This window comes from Emydura macquarii, unplaced genomic scaffold, assembly GCF_026122565.2.
Source record: "Emydura macquarii macquarii isolate MOO-44397 ecotype Brisbane River unplaced genomic scaffold, CSIRO-AGI_Emac_v2 contig_431, whole genome shotgun sequence".
NCBI lineage: Eukaryota > Metazoa > Chordata > Testudines > Chelidae > Emydura > Emydura macquarii.
In genome coordinates this window covers 1,578,867-1,599,725 of record NW_027130568.1, presented here as the reverse complement: position 1 = coordinate 1,599,725, position 20,859 = coordinate 1,578,867, and the positions used below count along the sequence as shown (strand labels likewise).

Here is a 20,859-nt window from a genome sequence, read left to right as displayed (position 1 = left end):
TTAAAAAAAAACCAACTAAATAAAACTTCAATCAGTACACATGATTCTCTTCTCCACCCATTATCTTTAGGTCCAAATGCGTAAAAATGCATAAGGTCTGTACAAAATTGTGTGTACGCTTTTTCACACAGAAAGAGAAGCATGCTCAAAACACCTATGTGTACATAAGTCAGGATTATGCAAGCAGCCAGTGCATATTTGTTTTGCAATTGTCCAAACACAATTCTATACAGACACTTCAAAAAAGTAGGTGTCATTTATGGTGACTGGGGGGGGGGGGGGTAATAATTAATCAAGCCATGATTCCACTTCCAAATATTCTATTTCAACTTCAGATTTGCTTCTGGAGAGAAGAATGTGACATAACGTCTACAATTATTCTTCCCTTTAAAATGCTGCTAACGTGAGTGTATATGTAATTTCTATGAGTCCTTATAAAATAAAATATTAATAGCTAAATGTTGATAAGGCTCATTCAAGAACTATAAAATCGAGCAATAGAAGGGGACAGTCATAGTCATGCTGTGTGTGTCAATTGTGTAACTGCTACAATCATACTCCCTTCATTGTCCTTTCAGCTCACTTTTTCAGCAAATTAAACCCACCATGTCAACAGAGTCATGCTCTTTTTTAAAAATAAAATTAACTTGGAGCATTCATATTTTTAAAAGATGACAAAAAGGTTGGGGAAACCAAGACAAAGAATAATAGGCCAAATTTTAAAACTCCATGCACCACTATTAAGTACAGTGGGCACATTTTCTTGTGAGTGGTGACTCCATGTTATACATCTCTGTAAATTTTTAAAGCTTTAGAAAAAGTTTCCTATCAATCTTAGTTACTCATGCCTCACCATCTTGAAAACATGTACCCTCACAACACCCGTGAGCTAAGGAAGAAATATTGTCCCCACTGTAGAGATGGAGAACTGAGGCTAGCTATTTACTAAGGGTGAGAAAAATAGAACTTGAGGCTAGAGGACATGTAAAGTAGGAAAAACTTTCCTTCCATTTGCAGCAGCCAGGCCAGTAGTGAAGAATTAGTGTTACAGACTTGCCCTTACAGAGGTCAGTCAGGAAATTTTGTACACAGAAGAAGGGACAATAAAACTAAGATCCCTTTTTCTCCCTTTTTTTGCTTTGTTTGGTGGGAGGGGCACGGGGGGGGGGGGAGAATCATGGTGGAAAGAGTAAGGGGTTCCAAACTGATCAGATAACTACTAGCCAGGAGTTGATATGAAAGGTAGACACGCTAGGACAGCACCCTGCTACTAGTCCCTGAACTTTTCATCCTTCCAGAAGGTGGGGATAGGTGCGGGCTGAGTTTTGTCTGAGGCCATTGCTTCTGGATGTTGGTGTTGTCTTCTGACTCATACACATCTGGTAAAGTTTTCAAGTCCTGACTGCAGGTAGTTAATGAAAACTGACATGCTAGGAACAATGTATCAATTTATTCGTATGTGTGTTTCTATATATAAGTAGGATAAAATATTCCCACATACAAACAAAGCAGGCATGGTTAGGTAGGAACAGATTAGTAATTCAAATGCATAATACGTGCCATGTTAGAGAGAAGAGGTTTTGTTTGTTGGTTGGTTGGATTTTTTAAAATTCCAGTAGCAAAGTAAATGGTTCATTTCTATTATTATTATACTATTAGTTGTTAGATTAAATCTGGTCAAAAGCAAATTTCCCATTGATTACAATGTGTCTAAGATTTCACCCATTATTATTATTTAAGCCTCAACAGAGTACTCTGCTTTTAAAAGACATGACTCTTATCCCAAGGAACTATCTCCAATATCCAAAGAAAATAAAAACAATTGATATCTGTGACATGACCTTGAAACAAATTTAAATATCAGATACTCCTCTTCTTTCAGTCCTGGTGTCCAATCTTAGCTGATCGGGCATGGAGTTGGGTAAGGCATCACAAGTACATACACACAATCATAAAATGATATCATAAGTCCTACCTCTTCCTTTATGATGAAGTTCATCAACTGAGGGGAGGTCCTTTCAAAACTTTCAGGGAAAGGAGTGCTACAGAGTCTCTACTGGTCTACATGCAAGACTTCTACATGGCCATGCATAGCAATCCTGCCTAAGATATCCCTGGTCAAGTCCTGCTCTTTACTGTGTTGCCAGGGCACAGTAGGAATAAGATGTAGTGAACCTATGCTCAGGAGAAGGCAAAGCTACTGTCACCACAGGCAAATATTGCACAAACAACGCTTCATCGAACAGCTATTTTGTGGCTAAGAGTCCAGGCAGCGACTGCGCATTGTCATCAGGCACGAGGCAGCATCAGTACAGCATTCTCAGTAGCATGTCCTCCCAGGTCCTGTCATGGCAGCATGAACCATGAGAACAGCACAGATCCACTTTTCTTCCCTGGGCATCTCTCACCATTAAAAGATTTAATCCGAAATCGGCCTATATGGCTAAATTGAGTCTCTAGTTATATCTGCGCCACCCCACTGAATTGAGCAGGATTGAAAAAGTGTAAATGAAAAGGTAGAATATGCCCCACAAAGCTTATTTTTGATTAATAATGTATTGGATACCTTAGAGTACATCTATAAAGACTACAACTCTTTGTCTTGGAGCATGTGCCCCTAAGATGCAGAGAAGAGATGTGTTCAAAAATGTGCATGGGAGGAAAACAACTTTCTAAAACCCTCCCAACTTCAATCTCAACCTCAGCAAAGACAATACCCATATTAAATGAGCAAGATCTATTAGATACAAATAATCTCACAGAACAGCCAACTATAAACTAGCTTCCTAGTCTTAATATCAGGATCCCTGTGTCTTGCCATTTCCAAACATCTGCCCAGCTCTTTCCTTAATAGTTTATTTTATATTATACTATTTACATCTTTTGCTGATTTGGGTCATTTCTTTCATTTTCCCATTCAGTCTTGATATACACAAGTTCTGCTTTATTTCCTAATATCCCTAAATCTTATTTCTTCTAATAATGTTGATATCTTACTTTTTAGGAAAACTCATCTTTGTTTGTTTTAACTAATGATTCTATAAGCTCTGTGTATAATTTATAATTAAGCAAACCCTTGACTTTTAGCAATGGGACCAAATTTTTAATTATCTCTAAATTTGTGCCCTATTAAAACCAGAATGTAAAATACATCATTTGCATGTGAAAATCAAGTAGTAGGAAGCCAAATATTAACCAGAGAGCTTAGTGTAACTGTGCTCCTATATTTACTCTAACATCAAGTGGTCCTTTGCATGCCCATTTGCCTGATTTGCACAAATGATTGTAGTAACTATGTTCAAAAGCAAAGGCACACAGTTACACATGCATTTTTGTACATTGAACGCAAGCCTTCATTTTCAAAAGTGTTCCCCATGATATCTAATTGCTTGATGTATGTGTACACATGATATCTGCACACACAAACAGATAAATGTATTAAAATATGGGCAAAAAGTTTGGAGGCTAGGTTGAGGCTTCTTTGAAATTTTGTTCCTTAGTATCTACTCTGATTTCTGGGAAGAAGGCAATGAATTACACACACTTGTGTAGAATACTTCCTGCGGTTGGTAGCACAGCATCATTTCTAGGTAGGTTCCAAGTTACAGACTTATGCTCATTTCCCTTACTCTTCTGTGCAGAGCTCAGACATCTTACCATGCTGTGACACCCTCTGGCTAATAGAGATGTGAGCTAGCATGTTTGTCATTATAGTTGAAATCCAGTATAGCTGCATACAGTAGCAGTAACTGAATCGTGTATAAATGTACTGCAGAGAAAGGGAATTGGGAAATGAAATCCTAACCCCCAGCCTGGGGTCAGTCCTGGAGTCCTCCACTGCCAGTCCTCCTCCTCACTCAGTTTGTCTGCAATGGGATATGCAAGCTTAGCAAGGAGGCTTTTCAACTGTGCATAAGCAATGCACAGACACCCCTACATACCCACTCCACAATGAGTTCCCTCATGCAACTCCAATGTGGAGCTTATTTACTACAGAGGGTCTTGGGCTGGCCCTACGCATCAAGGGTAGATTTTACTGTGTGAGGGTATTGCAGATGAGGCCAGGCTGCTAAAAGCAGGAAAATGGATGGGATCCTGCAAGCACCCCATAAGAGGAAAAAAAGTCTGACTTCCCCATGTTAAAAGATTACAATATTTCAGAGTCACGATTTGTTGGCTCAAGAAAGGTTTCAAAATGATTAAAAGAATGGAGTAGTAGAATGAGTCAAAATTTGGTAACTTTGTTTCATGAAAATTCTGGTTAACAACATTAAAAACAAAACAAAAACAAAACAAAAAAAAACATTCAGGCCAAATTTTCAGCACTGAAAAGGGTAAGTCAACACCTCATAATAAATATGAGATAATAATAATAATGAATGGCAGTTATTTACCCCATTCTGCACAGCACTGAAATTGAGAGCCTCAGAGTCTAAGTTCCATGCCTACAGGTTCATAGAAAAATTAAAACATATGCATCAGCTCCTGACTTGGATCATAAGAGACCCCAGACTGATTCAATATTGTTCAGTGTGACACTGACAAATGTTCTCCCTCTAGGACAGACATAATTCTTCCAGCACTGTACTTGGAGACATTAAATGAGCAAGCTGAAGAAGCCACACTGAATTTGGCTGCTGAACAAAGAAAAGACTAACTTTTCACTAGCTGTATTTCAAATATGTGCTAAGTAGAAACCAATACAGTATTCAAGAGGTGTGCTTGATCGCTTCTGCCTTGAAAGAGGAGATCTGCAAGTCATGTAGAAGTGTTAGGAGCTGATATTTTTGGGAAACTAAACACCCTCGCATTGTTCTGACTTCAGGGAAGTTCAGCAGCTCTCAGGAGGTACTCAGTCCCTTCACAGGATGAGACAGTACATTGCAATATTATGCAGATATGACCTCTTCAGAATAAAAAAAAATTGAAGAATTTCCCACAGGATGGAAATTCTGGATCTTACACAACTCTAATCGTGAATTCAGGCCCCTAAAAATTATGAGAATGACTTTAAAAATCATGAGATTTTAGAAGTAATAAACTTGGGTCCTTTTTATTTGTCTTCTGGCTTTTGAGCCTGGGTGCCCACAGGTCACCTTTTCTCTGCAATCTTGAGTACTGGAAACCTAATAGTTTATAAATGAAAGCTGAGATTCTCAGATAAGTCTATAGGTGCTGGGACTTTAAAAAAAAACCACACCAAAGATCATAGGACTCATAAAATCATAAGAGTTTTCAGTACAAATGATGTTTAGGCATTTTCTAAAAACTGAAATCAAAATGAGATCTGCTAACACGACCTTCCAATAGCAGGTGAGGATCCTCCCTGTCTTAACCATACAATGTCATTCTTACACCTTCCACATTGGTCTTGTTCCATCACAAATAATAAAAAAAAAAGAGTCAGTGTTACCTTCTGAATAGTAATGATTCCCTCCTGTGTATCTTTGTCAACAGAAATTTTGAAAACTCCCAGGCCATCACCGTCCACAATCTTATATTCCATTTCAGCATTGGGTCCCACATCAGCATCTGCAGCTTTTATTCTGGCCACCACTGAAGCCACAGGCAAGGACTCTGGGACATTATACTGATATGACCCTGTGAAATTCAAAACAGTCATTGAACCAGGGGTCATTAACTTGACAACTTTGTTGAGGGTACCACGAAAAAGTCTTAGTTAAAAATAGAACAATTGCTCTTTCAGGTGAAAGACAGTGAGCATCATTTCTCCATCCTCCACTATCTCCCACTAGGTTTGTGGGATTGTTTAGAAAGGGATGCAGAAGCATCTCTCCAAATTAAGGTGTGAAGTAATGAGATGAACTGTTGCTAAAATGTTTCAGGAGAACAAGATTTTTTTTTAAATATATTTCCTATAGTTCAAAGAAAAAAAGGAGAAGTCAAAAGGATGAGTATTAGCCCTTATTTTTATGACTGTACATTTTGAGGAAGCAGTGCCCATACTTAACATGGCTGGATCTTGAGATGTACTCAGTTTCTGACTCTTTACTAATAAGTGCGTCTCCCTATCCCTTGAAAATTCCAACCTTGTAGTACAAGTAGAAAATGATATACGATGTAGCTAGAAGAGATTTCTGAGTGTAGTGTGCAGCCAGTACCATTTGTGCCACTAGAAAAAGATTCACTGTTGTTCTATTAATACCACAAACAGTTGGAGGCAGGAAATCTAATTCTCCTCTTTTTTAAATATTTGTTTTTCATATACACTTGAGAAGAGGCCAGATCGGACATGAATACATTCTGCACATTATTTTAATTTCCAATAGCAATGACTTTACAAGAAAGACCATTGGAAGAAAGAAAGAAAAGACGTGAGATAAAATGTAATTTATAAACAGGGTGCCTCAAATTTGGTAATATACTTGTTTCTTTCCTCTTCTTGCTTAAGTCAAGCACCTTGGTCAAAGTAAGTAAATTGAGGGCAGATGGTTTTCTGGTTCTTCTGAGATTGATTTCTTATGAAACACTGAGTCTCTGCACAAGGAAAATCAAGCTGAATTTCCGAAGGAATTTGAAGTGTATGCAAGCAAGTAAAAAATATGCACCTTGAAATCCAAGAACTAAATGCTGCACTATATAGCTTTTATCTTTCCATTAAGAGGGAAAAAGCAAAAGACATTAATACATGTACATAATGTGCTTTGCTTTGCTTTGCTTAAACTGATATAAAAATATTTATTAGTGGAAAACAAGATAGATTTTTGCAATATAATATTAACTCTACTAATGACATAACCTAGCTCTGATATAACATTTTTATCCATAGATCTCAAAACACTTTAAAGAGGAGGTGTATGATAAAGAGGAGAGTATGATAAGCTCTGTTTTACACAGGGTATGTAATGTACAGAATGCACGAACATTTAGAAATGGCAGCAATTATCACAAAATAACTCACTGCGTGGAAAGCGTGGTGGGTTATCATTGACATCGGTAAGGGTGACAGTTACAGATGTGGTCCCGGATAGTCCACCATTTTGTCCAACCATATCCTTTGCTTGAATAACAAGTAAATACTGGTCTTTGGCCTCCCTGTCCATGTTTGGAAGGGCAGTCTTAATAATACCTAGAGAACAACAAAATGCACAATGTCATTGGTTGCATTTGTAATTGGTAAATCTATTGATGTAAACAATATGTTTGCCTTAAAGAAATAGTGTAGTAATGAAACACAATGATGACTGGTCCAGTATTTCCATGTCTACAATATATTGTAAAATACAATAGTGAAGGTGCTTGTTAGGTTGATATAGAACAGCAACACATCTATGGATGTGTCTTTCTTATTGTGAAATTAGTGATCAAGAAAAGTAGTTTCTTTATTCATAGAAAAACGTTTACATAAACATCAACCATGCAGTGCAAGTTTCCACTAATTGTGCCAGTGTGCTTGAAGCTTGGTCTGAAATAACGAACTCTGGGTCAGTTTCCATACCCATTCAATCCTTTGCATCTCTGCTGAGAGTGCCAAGAAGGCGGGTAATTAGTGTCAATTTTATTATGGCACCTTTTCACTAGGAACTGAACTGAACCCACAAACTCATTTGAAAGTGGCCACCAAACAATGCTGTCATAATGTAACAATTTTCAACCAATGTTACCATAGGCTAAAGGTTCTTTCTTTCATAGGATTTTATACTGCCACCCATTAATGTAGTATGAGAGCCTTCTACATAAAATCAATAGGAATATATAAGTCCCTAGTGAACTTCATGGAGTCCCTGGCATGCCTACATTTTTGGGTTCCTCAGCACTCCAGTCTCTCATCTACCTTCATTTCCCCACTATTTTGGGGCTATGGAGAAAGAGGTATTTGTTATTGGTTTTCAAGATTCCAATCTGAGAGAACAATTTAACAAATGTCTTGAAATTGTCATTGACCAAATGGTTTCTTAGTATTATTAATCTCATATCCCACTAATTCATTCAAATGAAGCTATTTTGTATTAGTTACTATTTACTTAAACAATGGCACTCCATGTTATGAGGTGGCTTTGATATATTAACTGAAATATTCTAATATCTGAAACAATATTATATATATATATACATAAATAAATTATATATCTATCTATATCTAGATATTTATTTATTTGGTCATCTACCTACAATTTGTAATTATAGTTGGAAATTAAAAAAAACAGCAAAAATATCCAGTGCTTCACCCATTCTGCTTTGTTGATATGTATCAGATAAATAAATATTCCTTCTCAAACTATGATGACTTTATGAATATTTAATGCTCGGTACATGTTACAGCTGCTAGCTTTGATTTCCAGAGAAGCAGGCATTTACTCTACCAGTGCTTAGCGTCACCAACAAAGGAAACTAACAACCGAAATAAAGGAAAGGCGCACTGGAGCCCATATCTCTTCATCTATTTGTCAAATGCTTAGTTACATTGTATTTATTTTCTCTTCTTTTGAATGCAGGGCTCTCCATTAATCTTCTCTGTGCTGAAATATTTGCTTTACAAATAGATTTCATGGTACTATATTACACAAATTTGTGGAAAAAATGAATACTGAATTCTACAACATATTCCTTGTAATTGTTTTTAAATGCTCTGATTTGCTTGTTTTTCTATAATTTATAGCTACAGTCACAACTCTTCCAATGCTAGACATCCTTTCAGGGAGATAGTTATTATGTACGTAGAGGTCTGTGGCATCACAGCTAATAAAACAAACACAAATATTTCAGTCTCATTCTTCAAAGATATTGATTGAGCAGAAGTTATCATGACATTGTCTCAGAGGCTGGTCTACACACATTTTTGGTTCCAATATATCAATTTAGAAACAGATATAGCTGAAGTGGCACAAAATCCCTAATGTGAATGCAGTTATACAAGAATATAGCACATTTCCATAAATTCAGGAATTGTTAAAGATTTGGAGAAAGGACGGCCATATGGTTAATGCTCTCCACTGGGACTCAGAAGAGTTAAATTCCCAGCACTCCCACAGACTTTTTATGTTACCTAGGGTAAACCACCTTATCTTTTTCTGCCTCAGTTTGTGCCAATTGTAAAAAAGCCATAATAACACTTCCTTATTTCAGTGTTATGAGGGTAAATTCACTAATGCCTGCCAAGTACTCAGATGCTACATTGATGGGGGCCAGATAAATACTTAAAGAGACAAGGCAAAAGTTACTAATTTTCTCTTCATAAGAATTGATGCTCTAGAATGAGTAATGTTCACAAACTTCAGGAAGACTATAAGGATGCTTGCACCATGATTTGGCTGCAAAAGTTCATAAATTCCTGTGAAACATATAGAAAATTGTTTTAAAAAATATATTTCTTCTTGGTAGTGGTTGAAAAAAAGTGACAGTCGACTATGAGAATTCAAAAACACAATACCTTGTTTTTAGCCCTGGTCAAAGAAAAAGAAATATTTTCCATTAAAATTTTTCAATGAAATTAAAAACAAATTGTTTGAAATGTCTCACAAATTTTCATTTTCATTTCCTGAGGAGAAAAGCATTTAAAAATGGGAGAAAAAAAGGAATAAAAACACAGGAATGAGAGTGGTACAAAAATCAGGCAAAGAGGCAGGTCTTATCTGTATGCCTTGTACAGCATACCATCAATGCTTACATTAAAATAATAATGATAACAATAACAGCAGCTATGCTGCCGAGAGTTATGCACATCTGAGATCATCTAGAGACAATCCAGAGATGTTCCAAATTTCAAAGGAGCTATATAGGCCCTGCCCCACAGAGATATGGAAACTGGTTGAGCCCCACAATGAAGTATTTTGCAATAAAGGGAAGATTAGAAAGCTGGTCATACAGAATAGGAATCTTGGTAAGCCTGATGAGGACTGGTATGTATAGGGGCAATGGACAAGGAAGCTGGTGAGATCACAGCAAGAGACAAGACAGATATAAATATTTTCAAATGATTATATGTTTCCAATATATGCTGTTAATTTACAAACTGAACATGTTCTTGAAATATGAAAATACAGGTGCTAAAACCAAAATTTGTTTTCTAACAACAGATTGCACTAGCAAGTAATCTTTTATGAGTTTAAAACAAATGTGGTAAAAACTGTATCTCAGCATTACTGTGGATTTACCTGCGGGGGAACATGAGAAAGTTACCTGTCTTTGGCTCCACCGAAAAGTAAGGTTGTCCTTGCAGAATACTGTAAACCACTCTGGCACTGTTGCCATAAGTAGGGTCATCTGCATCAGTAGCTGTTACTTGAACCACAGAAGTTCCTGTAAAATGTTTAAGATACTACTTTAGTTACATTTTCCACAGTTCTGAATTAACATAAATACAACAAAATATACTTATAAACAAAATTATGTTTTTTCCAGCTCTCTGCTTCCTCATTATATTGCTACTTGCCCACACTACATTTCCACACTGATGCCCCTCAGAATGTTAGGTCACCTTTCTAAATTATTACTACAGGTTACTAGGATACAAGTTCATAATGTCAGTACAAATTAACTGTTTCCCCTTTAAAACCTCCTCATCAAATATATTATAAGAACAGGATCTTATTGAATATTTTAATATTTTGCCTTTACAGTTATCTTTTATTCTGAGGAAAGAACTGACTTGGCAGTTTTTATGATGTAAGGGCTTTGGTAGTCTTCAGGATAGGTACACCATGGTAAATGAAAGTGAGAACCACCCCATACTGCCCCATGAATGTAGATCAGCTAAGATGCAGTGGGACCACATTTAGGTGTCAGAGGGACATTCATTCTCCGTGACCACTTAATGTTTGCCCTCACTGATAAGAGTACCAGTAAAGGAATGCTTTAGTGCCCACTGTGGTAGTAATTTGATATGTAAACACTTGTCCATTGAGAAATGGGATGAGACCACTAACTCATTATCATTTATGGCAACAATTCTAGATATGCCCCCCACACCACCACCGCCCTCCTTTGTCTGGGGCCAACTGAGGAAAGAAAATCTTTGGTCCCTTTAAGGATTTCCTCTTCTCATTTTCCTCTCCTCCCTGTGGGCCTTCAGCCTCTTCATTGGCTTGGAGAAGGGAGGCTGATTGGACGGAAGGATTCAGGAGAAGCCCATTGGCTCCCATGCACTTGAGGGGAGGGTTGATAAACCATTTCCTTTTGTCAAATTTCCTTTGTCGTTCTGCATCTGGGACCAACAGCTCCCACCCTGCCCCTCTTTGGGATTAGAGCAGGAATGGGTTTCTGTGCCATGGTGTGGGCATCAGGCTAGTCAACTTTTGGGAGCTGGGAAAGAATTTTTCCCTCACTGCCAGATTAGACAGGACAGGGTGGGTTTTTCTCACCTTCCTCTCATCAACCTAAGGACCTGGCAGGTAATTAAGACCTTTGACTCAGTACTTCAGTCTGGTTTTACAGATTGATCTACAATGAAAGCTAATGCAGAGGTCTAGTTCAACTCTTCTAGAATCCCTAACTTTTGAGTGTATGAATATTGTAACCATTATTCAATATTCTGTGCTCCTTGTGAATGCCAGGCTTAATATGTTGGACTCTACCAGGTCTCTAGGCATTGCCAATGGAGTTTACAAGGTCTGCCAAAGTTGCCAACAATGCTTACAAGATCCGCAGACAGTAAGGTCTTTGTTCACTGCTTATGGTTCTTTCAAGGTCTGCAGACAAATATCTGCAAGGAAATAAGTTCTGCAGCCACAACAGAGGGAGCTTGTAAATTCTGCAAACTTAACTGTGCTTGTGTACTTTCAAACTCCAATGACAAAGCCAACTGAGCTTCTAAACTTCATGAGAGGAATAAACCAGGGACTTATTAAATTATGAAACAATTGTTTGGTGCACCTAGTTCTTTTCTGGAGTGAAGATGAGCCCTTTCATACAAATATCTCCTGCAGAAAACTTTCTAGATAGGAAATCTTCATATAGAAATCTTTCTACCATGTGTTTTTCTGAGCAGATTTTCTATAAAGGACTTTTTACAAAAGAAATGTTATGTGCAACCTAGTTATTTATATATATAATATTTAGCATATAGAAGCCTTTGTGTAGCAAATATTCAACATGAAATTACCTCAAATAGAAAGTTTTCTAAAGTTTTGTACATACAATTACCCCTGGCAGGAAGATGTTTTCTATGGGAAGTACATGAAGGGTTGGAGAGTACGTACTTGTATCTTTCAGAAAATGCAGAAAGTGACCCAGAGCCCTGTTATTCTTGCTTCTGGGTCTCTCAAGGAGTAGAAGAGACCCCCAAATAATTTAAAACAGCAGTGCAAAGAAATGGAAGTAATACTTAGAAGTTTTACTTTATTTTGAAAGAGAGAAAGAAAGAAAAAGAAAGAAAGAAGGAGTTACCAAAAATTATTAAGATAGATTTAAGGTCAAAAACCTATATTGCTTAGAAAAAAATATAATAGATTGTTTTATAGAAGTTACAATTCAAAACCAAAACTTTTATATAAAGTTCCAGATGGGTAGCCGTGTTAGTCTGTATACAGCAAAAACAATGAGAGTCCTGTAGCACCTTAAAGACTAACAAATTTCTGCAGGCATAAGCTTTCGTGGGCTGCAACCCACTTCGTCAGATGCATCTAACTCATTGTTAGTCTTTAAGGTGCTACAGAACTCTCGTTGTTTTTACTTTTATATAAGAAAATTGGAAGTCAAGTTTCCTACCCCAACTTTAAAGATGCATATTACTCCTGACCACTTTTCCTCTTACAATATTCAAATATGTGACATAGAACCTCACTATTCCATGGACAATTCTACATTCTGGCTTGTTAAGTGTGAACCTACCTACTACTTATAGGCACAGACCCAAATCCTTTCTGCCTTCCAGGTATGAAGTAAGTATGCTACATCTTTAAATTTATACTCCACATACAAACCACACCTTGTTCCCGTCTGTCACCACAAATGAACTGGGAACCCCAGTGAATCTCATTCACTATCCCAACATTAGTTAGAGACCCCAAACTCTGGGTACAAGCAAAAGATTAATCTGCACCAAAGCCATCTACATATCTGGGCTGTGGATCCCATAGCAAAATACACATCCCCACAATGTCTTAAAAATCCCCTATACTGATACAGCCAAAGATCGCGGTGCAACTCTGTACTTGCCAAGGAGGTATCTTCCTTTTCTTTCAGCTGTGGATCTCACCACAATTATCCATGCCTTCATCACTTCCAGAAAGTGCATCGAGTGCTGAATGAGGCAGTGTGCATCTGATTGATTTCCAGTGGAAGTTTAAGGTGTTGTTTTTGATCTCTAAAGCCCTAAATGATTTGAGTCCATGGGACACTGGTAATCTGTAATAAGCTGAAGCACCTGACCTAACTACTCCTTTATTTAAAAAGTTGGGGGATAGGAGCAGGACATTTGGAGAGAAGGACTCTTGGCTTTCGAACTTATTCCCACTTTGATTCACCAGAGCCCAGATTTGGTGCAGTGCAGGGACATGCTGCAAAAGGTCACCAGTTCTCCCAGTCTATTCGTGTTAGTAAAAGGCTGCTTGAGGTTAACTGGTTGTTGCAGAGGAGCTTATTTGACATTAGGACGCTTTAAAAAGCTGGTGTTTGTAGGTTTTTAAAGGTTTTATGTATCTTGAGAATGGTGGTGGTGTTTTGAGGCAGGGGTGTTAAAGGAGGTTGTGCAGGGAATATTGGGGAGAACATTGTTTTAGGGCTGTTGTGTGCCATTAAGGAAAACCTGTTTTTAGTGACTGGCTATGCTTGTTAAAGGTTTGCAGAGTTTACCAGTAGGCACAGTAACAAATTAAAAATAAATAAGTATAGTAAGTCATCATACAATGAAAGCCCATACCATTATACATCATATATGTAACAGTACAGACTTAAGTTTCTTTTATGTGGCAATGGTGAGTAAGTGAAGATTTGGCAGGGAACAGAGACAGAATTAAGGTATATGTAGAAATCTTAATTTTCAGTATACTTACTTTTGAAGCACTTAGGGCCAGATTTTCAAGAGTTCTGCACCTCCACACTTTTAGGTGCCTACATGGGAGCTTTTGCATACTTTTGAAATTCCAGTCTATATCATTAGATCCATTTGTAAAGGGTTTTATTTTTTTGCTTGAAATATAACATTCTGTTACATTTTTAAAATAAAATAAGTGAAATGCATTGTCGCTCATAACTCTATCCATAATATAACATTTTCATTTTCTCTGACATTCCTATAGGCCATACATTTGGTTGTTGTTTTTTTTTGTTGTTGTTTTTTTCCTGGATAAATTTGCAAGTCATCAAGTTGTACCCTGTCCAATTTTTTCATAAAAGGTCCAATCCAAAGCCCACTGAAGGAAAGACTCTGATTGGCTTCAACAGACCTCAGATAAGGTCCTAAAATACTTGAGAAATGCAATGTAGAATCATCAAGTTTGCATAATAATCCTATTTTGGAGTGAAGTATTATAGTTCTCATGGTTTTATAGTTAATTTTGGTTTATAAACCTGTGATTTTTTTCATTCTTTTTCATATTCAGTTAAGAAATCCTTGTCATGGATATAATTTTAGACAAAATAGAAGAGAGATACTTTGTTTCCCCTTAATATTTTATGAATGCTGTAGATATTTAATTAGAAATTATGTACTATGAATAAACTATGAATCAATGTGACTATGTAAAATAAATGCCACATAAGGACTTCATGCTACTAAATCCTTAATCCAATATTAATGCATTCTTCAGTATTACTACAGTGCAAATTCTGAAGATGTTTAAAATGTATTATTCTAGGAATCTCAAAGAAGGTGCAATTCAGTCCCAAGTAGAGGTGAACACAAGGCCTACGCACTACTCATGTGCCACTTAAACCGTATTTTGAGAATTTAAGTAGGAGTTGAATGGTGCTGATCTCAGCATATGCTTTGTACTGATCTCTTGCTCAGAGAAGAATTTCACCCAGTCATTTATGTTGGTGAAGAAGCAAAGCAATATGTGAAAGTAGCTCACATTAAACAATAGTGTGTATGTTCCCTGCCATATATAATAACACTAGTGTGGGTTGCTAGCAAATGTCAAACGAGTCAGGTGCACAATCCAATTTCAATTGAACACACCAAAAGATTGTTTTCTAAAAACCTCACTTACAGCGTGGCACTTACCCACTGACACCTAACGATATAAATCAATGTAGGAAAAGGCAGAAGTTACACCAGGAGGAAAGATGGAGTTACTGTTCTTCAGAGTGAGAGATAAAGAAGTTAGATACTTTAAAACCGTACTTCCTGCTGCACTCTGGATAAATTCACTTAATCCAACGCTTTAAGAATGATACAGATTTAGTACAAAGATGACAGAAAACAGTGATGCTGCAGTAACACTGGCTTAATCCTGGGAAAGGCCACTTAGTCCAAAACATCAGTGTTTTGGCTTCTTTGTACTGAATATATTGCTCTCAAAGTGTTGGATTATTTGTTCTTAAAAGTCTTAAATTATCTGAATTATCTTCTTTTTTCTCCAAAGTGCAGAAGGAAACAGCTTTCAGAAGTATCTCACCATTTCATCTTGCCCCCTGATACTTTCCAAGAACACTGATCTTCATCTTTCCTTCAAATGTTACTTCCGCTGTTCCTACACTGACGTAGCGTGAAATGACCATGGACAAATGCAAAATATCAACTGAGGGATCATATCTGTACTTGCTGCTCAGTAAAATCAAAAGGCACTAGCAACATTCTATTTATATTCTCTCCACTCATATTTTGCGTTTCAAGTGTTTCCTTTATTTTTTAATAGTGACTAATGATTTCAGCAGAGCCCTACGCAACAGCGATTTTTTCCCCTCTCTCTCCAGGTCTCGTTCTGGAACAGTTACATAGGGTTTGACAACATACAAAGTGAAAATGGAAAAAAACGCATTCACATCGTTAGTGCAAGTCTGTCTGTGGACATTATTTCAGATTGAATGTCCCATTTTGATAGAACTTAAATCAGTAAAAAAATCAACCAGTTAAATTGATGGAGGGCACTCTAATTCTGAAAGAAAACTGTCCAAACACAGTATCACTGAAATAACTAAAGTTTCGAATTACAACAGTTTTTGGAGGCTTTTTGTTTTTGTTTGTTTTTGTTTGTTTGTTTTGGGGCATTTTTTCCATTCCGGTTTGTGTATAGACAAGCCATTCACTCGGAACAAAACTCTCTGTAAGTGAGCCAGCTTCTGGACCAGATTCTCAGCTGGTGTAAATCAGCATAGCTCTGCTGAAGTCAATAGAATATTGCCAATTTGCACCTATTAAGGAGCTGGTCCTTTAAAATGACTAGATAATGGATCTGAATTTTAAACCTCCAGAGTGCCTCATTCACATTACTACCTTCCAGTAGAATACCTGAACTGCTTGCAAGGCTTCACTTTCTAATTCCAATAGAGGCAACCTCAAAATTCTTTTAAGTCAGGCTAAATTCTGCTCTTGGGTCCATGCACGTAGTTCCCTCCGGGCAGAATTTGGCCATTACAAATGAGGTACAGTTATAACACACCAATATAAGCAACACATATCAAATACTTTATGTATTAGATGATTTTTTAAGGAATTTGTTCATAATGGAGTTGATGTATACAAAAGGATATATTATCACCTCTCTGTGCCAAAGCGTAGGTGTGAAACTTTCTGTTGTTAATGAGAAATATAAAACAAAGGTTCTGGGCACTGAAATGAGAAATACACCATAAAATGCCTGTCTAAATCCCTATATTGCTATTTTAGTTTCTCAACATTTTTGAAAGAGTAAATATTTTGTCAAGCCTGATTTTCCAGTCAAGCCTGCAAACATCCAATTGTTGCAGGTGGCTCATAGATAATTAAATAGCTTGGTGTGATACAGGAAAAAATAATGAAATTTTTAAAAAGATAATAAGAACAGATTTCCCAAGACATGAACAATGTATTCTCTACTTACCCACAGGAGACATCTCAGGAACCCCAGGAGTGTAAGGACCATCCAGAAATTTTGGTTCATTGTCATTGATGTCCTGAATCTTAATGACGAATTCCGACTCTGGTTCCACGGGTTTATTAGTCAGCCTATCTAGTGCTTGTGCTCGGAGCGTATAGTAGGCCTGCTCTTCCCGATCCAGCCTCTTTGTAGCATGAATATCCCCCGTGTTCTCATCAATAATGAAAATGGAACTTGCCCCTTCGCCTGACAAGATGTATTTGATAGAGCCATCTCCTTTATCAACATCAGAGTGAAGCTGGTGAAAAATTGATGAGAGATGAGATTAACTTACAGGAGAGTCAGTGATATGGAGATATGTAAAAATAATTCTTATGTCATGCAGCAGTACATGAAATTGTATTGTTTCTGGGAGGATAAGCTGAATGTTTATTGTGTATGGCACGTGAAAGACTATTAGATTCTGTCAGCTTGCTCTTGCAAGCAAGACAATGTCTTTCCTTTTTATATAATCTCACTTTCAAAAGGATTTTATGTCATTTCAAAACAATAGTAGCTTTATGCTGTATTTATGTTCTATAATGCTGTCTGTTCTTATATAGATGTAACCATTTTGTTGCTATCTATACCTGTCCTATAGTATGTGTGTGATTTTGGAACAAAGTTACTATCAACTAAATCTCAAGCATTCTTTCTTTCCTTTTGGGTACCCTAGGTCAGCTAAAGATGATTTTCCCAGTGTTCACATATTCTGGGAGAATCAGAATAGATTTGAGAATCAAGGGATCTTGCTCTGCTACTAACACATTGTGTGGCCTTGAACCAGTCACTTCGCTTCTCTGTCTCAGTTTCCTCATATATAAAATGGGGATAACCCTTACTGGCCTGCAAAGAGTTGCGCTAGTGCTAGAAATGATCATTTCATTGAGATCAAGATGAAGTTCACAAAATTCCATCCATAACATGACCAAAATGCTATTTTGTAATATAAATAGCAGAGGCGAAGATGAGTAAAAACCTGGAAAATAGTCACACAATTCTATGCTGCAGGAATGGTATCAGTGTATTCAGTATACATCATCTAAAGCCTGTCCTAAAATACAGGAACACTACCCAATCTTCATCTACATAGATAGTAAGAGCACTCTATGCTAGCATTGCATTTCGTGGCTGGAATGAACTCTGTTCCACACAGATATGTCAAGAGATGCCTTTATATAACGTCAGGAACTTCACAGCATGAATATCAAAGTGTAATTATCCTGGGACAGAATAAAGGTACTGGAACCAATACGTGCACAGATTCATTTCCCATTATATCTATATAGCAGGTGTAGACAGGGGAACGTAGGTCCTCCTCAGTCCTGACCATGCCAGCTATCCTCATTACTTGTGCATGTTCCCACAGTTTCTTTACCTTTTTTGTGCCCTCAGAGACCCACTTTCATATTCCAGCATTTGAAATGTTTTCGAATACTGATTAGGACAGTAATAGATCTGGGTAATCAAGTGAGAGAGCAAATAAAACATCCCCAACTCCCTCCTCCTTAATAAAGCCCCAACCAAACAAAAAACACTTCCATAGGGAAGAAGTGAAAACAGTAGTCATTTGCACTTTAGTACATCTTGTTTCCTTAAAAGATGGTGTTACTTGAAGACAATGACAAAGATGTTCAAATAGTTTGCTTCTCTTAACTCCCTTAGAACGTCTTTCACTCCATATCAAACTCAGACTGAGCCTGTTTGTACTTTACTGTCATCATTATCATTCTTTCTATCACCAATATATTTTTTTTCTCAGCTGGGAGTAGCACTAGGATTGTAATCACTGCCAGAATTCACTGGCAGAAAATTGCTGTCTGAGTCAGAACTTAATACAATTGCAAAAGACCTGTGTCATTTCAGTAGTGAAAAATAGGAGACCAATTTTGAATTTTTCAGATGGATAAAGAGCTACCTATTACTTATACATTACCTAGCTATATCCTCTGGATATCTACTACTTATGCAGTTGCAGCATGCTTCTTTTACCAATCTTAATAGATGGAGTCTTTTTGTGGATAACTGGTACTCGGTGGACTGAAAGAGTGATCAGCAATGGGCTTTGATACTTTGAAATTCAGGCTGTGGGTGAAGTTCAGGCTGCACATTTTGTTTTATTAAAATTACAGAATATTTTGCTTTGCTAAACCTTTAAAAGAAGAGTGTCCCATGCTCAACTAACTGCAGGACCACTCCTTGCTTACTTACTGCTAGGGAAAACCCTATATCACCAAAGATGGCAAGGTGGTGCTCTCATTCTATACAGAACACCCTACAGAATTTGTTTAAACACTTTTTTTTTTTTTGGAGTATTTTAGTACTGGCATGAGAAAAATGAAAGTTCCATGCAAGGAAACAATGTAAAAAATTCAACTACACTGAAAGGCCCCAGAGCCATGTTGTCTGGAAAAAGGATACATCAGCTTGTTTTAGGTCTCTTCAGTGTAAGTCTACTAGTAAGATGGAGGGAGTATCTCACTTTGTGGACTGAGCACAGGACTTAGACCCAGGTGTTCTGGGCTCTGCCTCCATGTCTGCCACTGACTATTAATGTGACTGTGGACTTTTCACACTCTCAGTTATTTAGTTTCCCCATCTGAAAGTAAATTATATTTACTCATGTCATAGCGTAAAGCTTTGTAAAGCTTAATAAATGCCTGCAAAGCACTTTGAAACACTTGGAAGGGCTAAATATTGTTACTTGGCCCCTGTAACTGACCTAGGTTGATCCATGGGGATTAATGTGCAGAAGGACATGTTGCCACCTCTGCAGCACTCTTTGCCAACCGTTTTTCAGGAAAACCTGACTCTGGAACTCTACGTGGAAGAGCTCCAGAGAGTTTTTGCAACTCAGATTGGGTGTAGGGGAGAGTAACATTGCTCTGTGGCACTTCCCACAACAGGCCCTCCACTCCACTTGTGATTTCCTACACAGAAATCCGGAGGGACCTATGACAGAAGCCTAAAAGGGGGCCCCACTAGTAGCAGTACAAATAAGCTATGATTTCAGGGGAGAGAGGATCCAGTTGAGCTACATGAATGATTCATGTATCTGCAGAGAGGGGATCCCAGAGATCCAAAGTGTTTGGAAGTTTTTCCCACTCCCACTCTGGAGTTCCCCTAACTCATCATCTTTCATGCACTGTAAATCCAGTGATCTTCACCTCAGAGAGATCTCCAACCACACCAGCCACAGACTCCTTTGCAAGGGGTCACAGTTAGGAGGGAATGGTCTTCATTACTTTCTCTAAACATAAACTTTTTTCCAAGGATTTTGGATCTCTTCATTTAATGAAAGAACTGCATGTCCTGTCCCCCCAATTCCCAATGCCTCCATGAAAACCCACCGTTAGTCAATCTCCCACATTAGCTAAACCCCTCCCTCCCCACATGCCTGGGGCTCTAGATCACCCTATTCCTATCTTCAAAGATGTGTTGAATGGGGCCAGATGCCTCTCAGCTGAGCCCCAGGCACATCTACTATTAGGTTTTGTAGGTTCTCCAGTTTAATATTCCCTGGCATGAACTGTGCACAAGAGCTCATGAGAACTAACAGTGGAGGCACCAGGCTCTAGGAGAGAAAACTCAGAATGAATTCTTAACAGTAGGAAGATGTTGCTATAATCAGGAAGATTCAGTGAGAACTAACAAACCTAGAAAGCCAGGGTCATGTTCTCCTCACTCCCAGCAAGCTATCTGCAGATGTTTGCTAGTTATCTGAACTAAAGACACACATTTTTAGGTTTATTTATCACTAACAAAACAACAAAGTAAAAGAAGAGGTTAGAGGCAAAAAGGCATCCTTTAAAAAGTGGAAGTTAAATCCTACTGAGGAAAATAGAAAGGAGCATAAACTCTGGCAAGTGAAGTGTAAAAATATAATTAGGATGGCCAAAAA

The 20,859-nt window shown here is 37.6% G+C and overlaps 1 protein-coding gene across 5 annotated transcripts in view; it reads right to left on the bottom strand.

Moving 5' to 3' along the window:
• CDH7 (cadherin 7) overlaps window positions 1–20,859 on the bottom strand; it is an 85,756-nt gene that overhangs the window by 31,578 nt on the left and 33,319 nt on the right. For 4 of the 5 annotated variants that reach the window (XM_067537476.1, XM_067537475.1, XM_067537477.1 and 1 more), the window contains 4 exons: window positions 16,923–17,217; window positions 10,141–10,260; window positions 6,923–7,090; window positions 5,414–5,601 (listed from right to left, as the gene is read on the bottom strand). In XM_067537476.1, the coding sequence (XP_067393577.1) occupies window positions 5,414–5,601; window positions 6,923–7,090; window positions 10,141–10,260; window positions 16,923–17,217 (771 nt within the window). The remainder of the gene's footprint in view (window positions 1–5,413; window positions 5,602–6,922; window positions 7,091–10,140; window positions 10,261–16,922; window positions 17,218–20,859) is intronic. The other variant, XM_067537479.1, reaches the window with a different exon arrangement.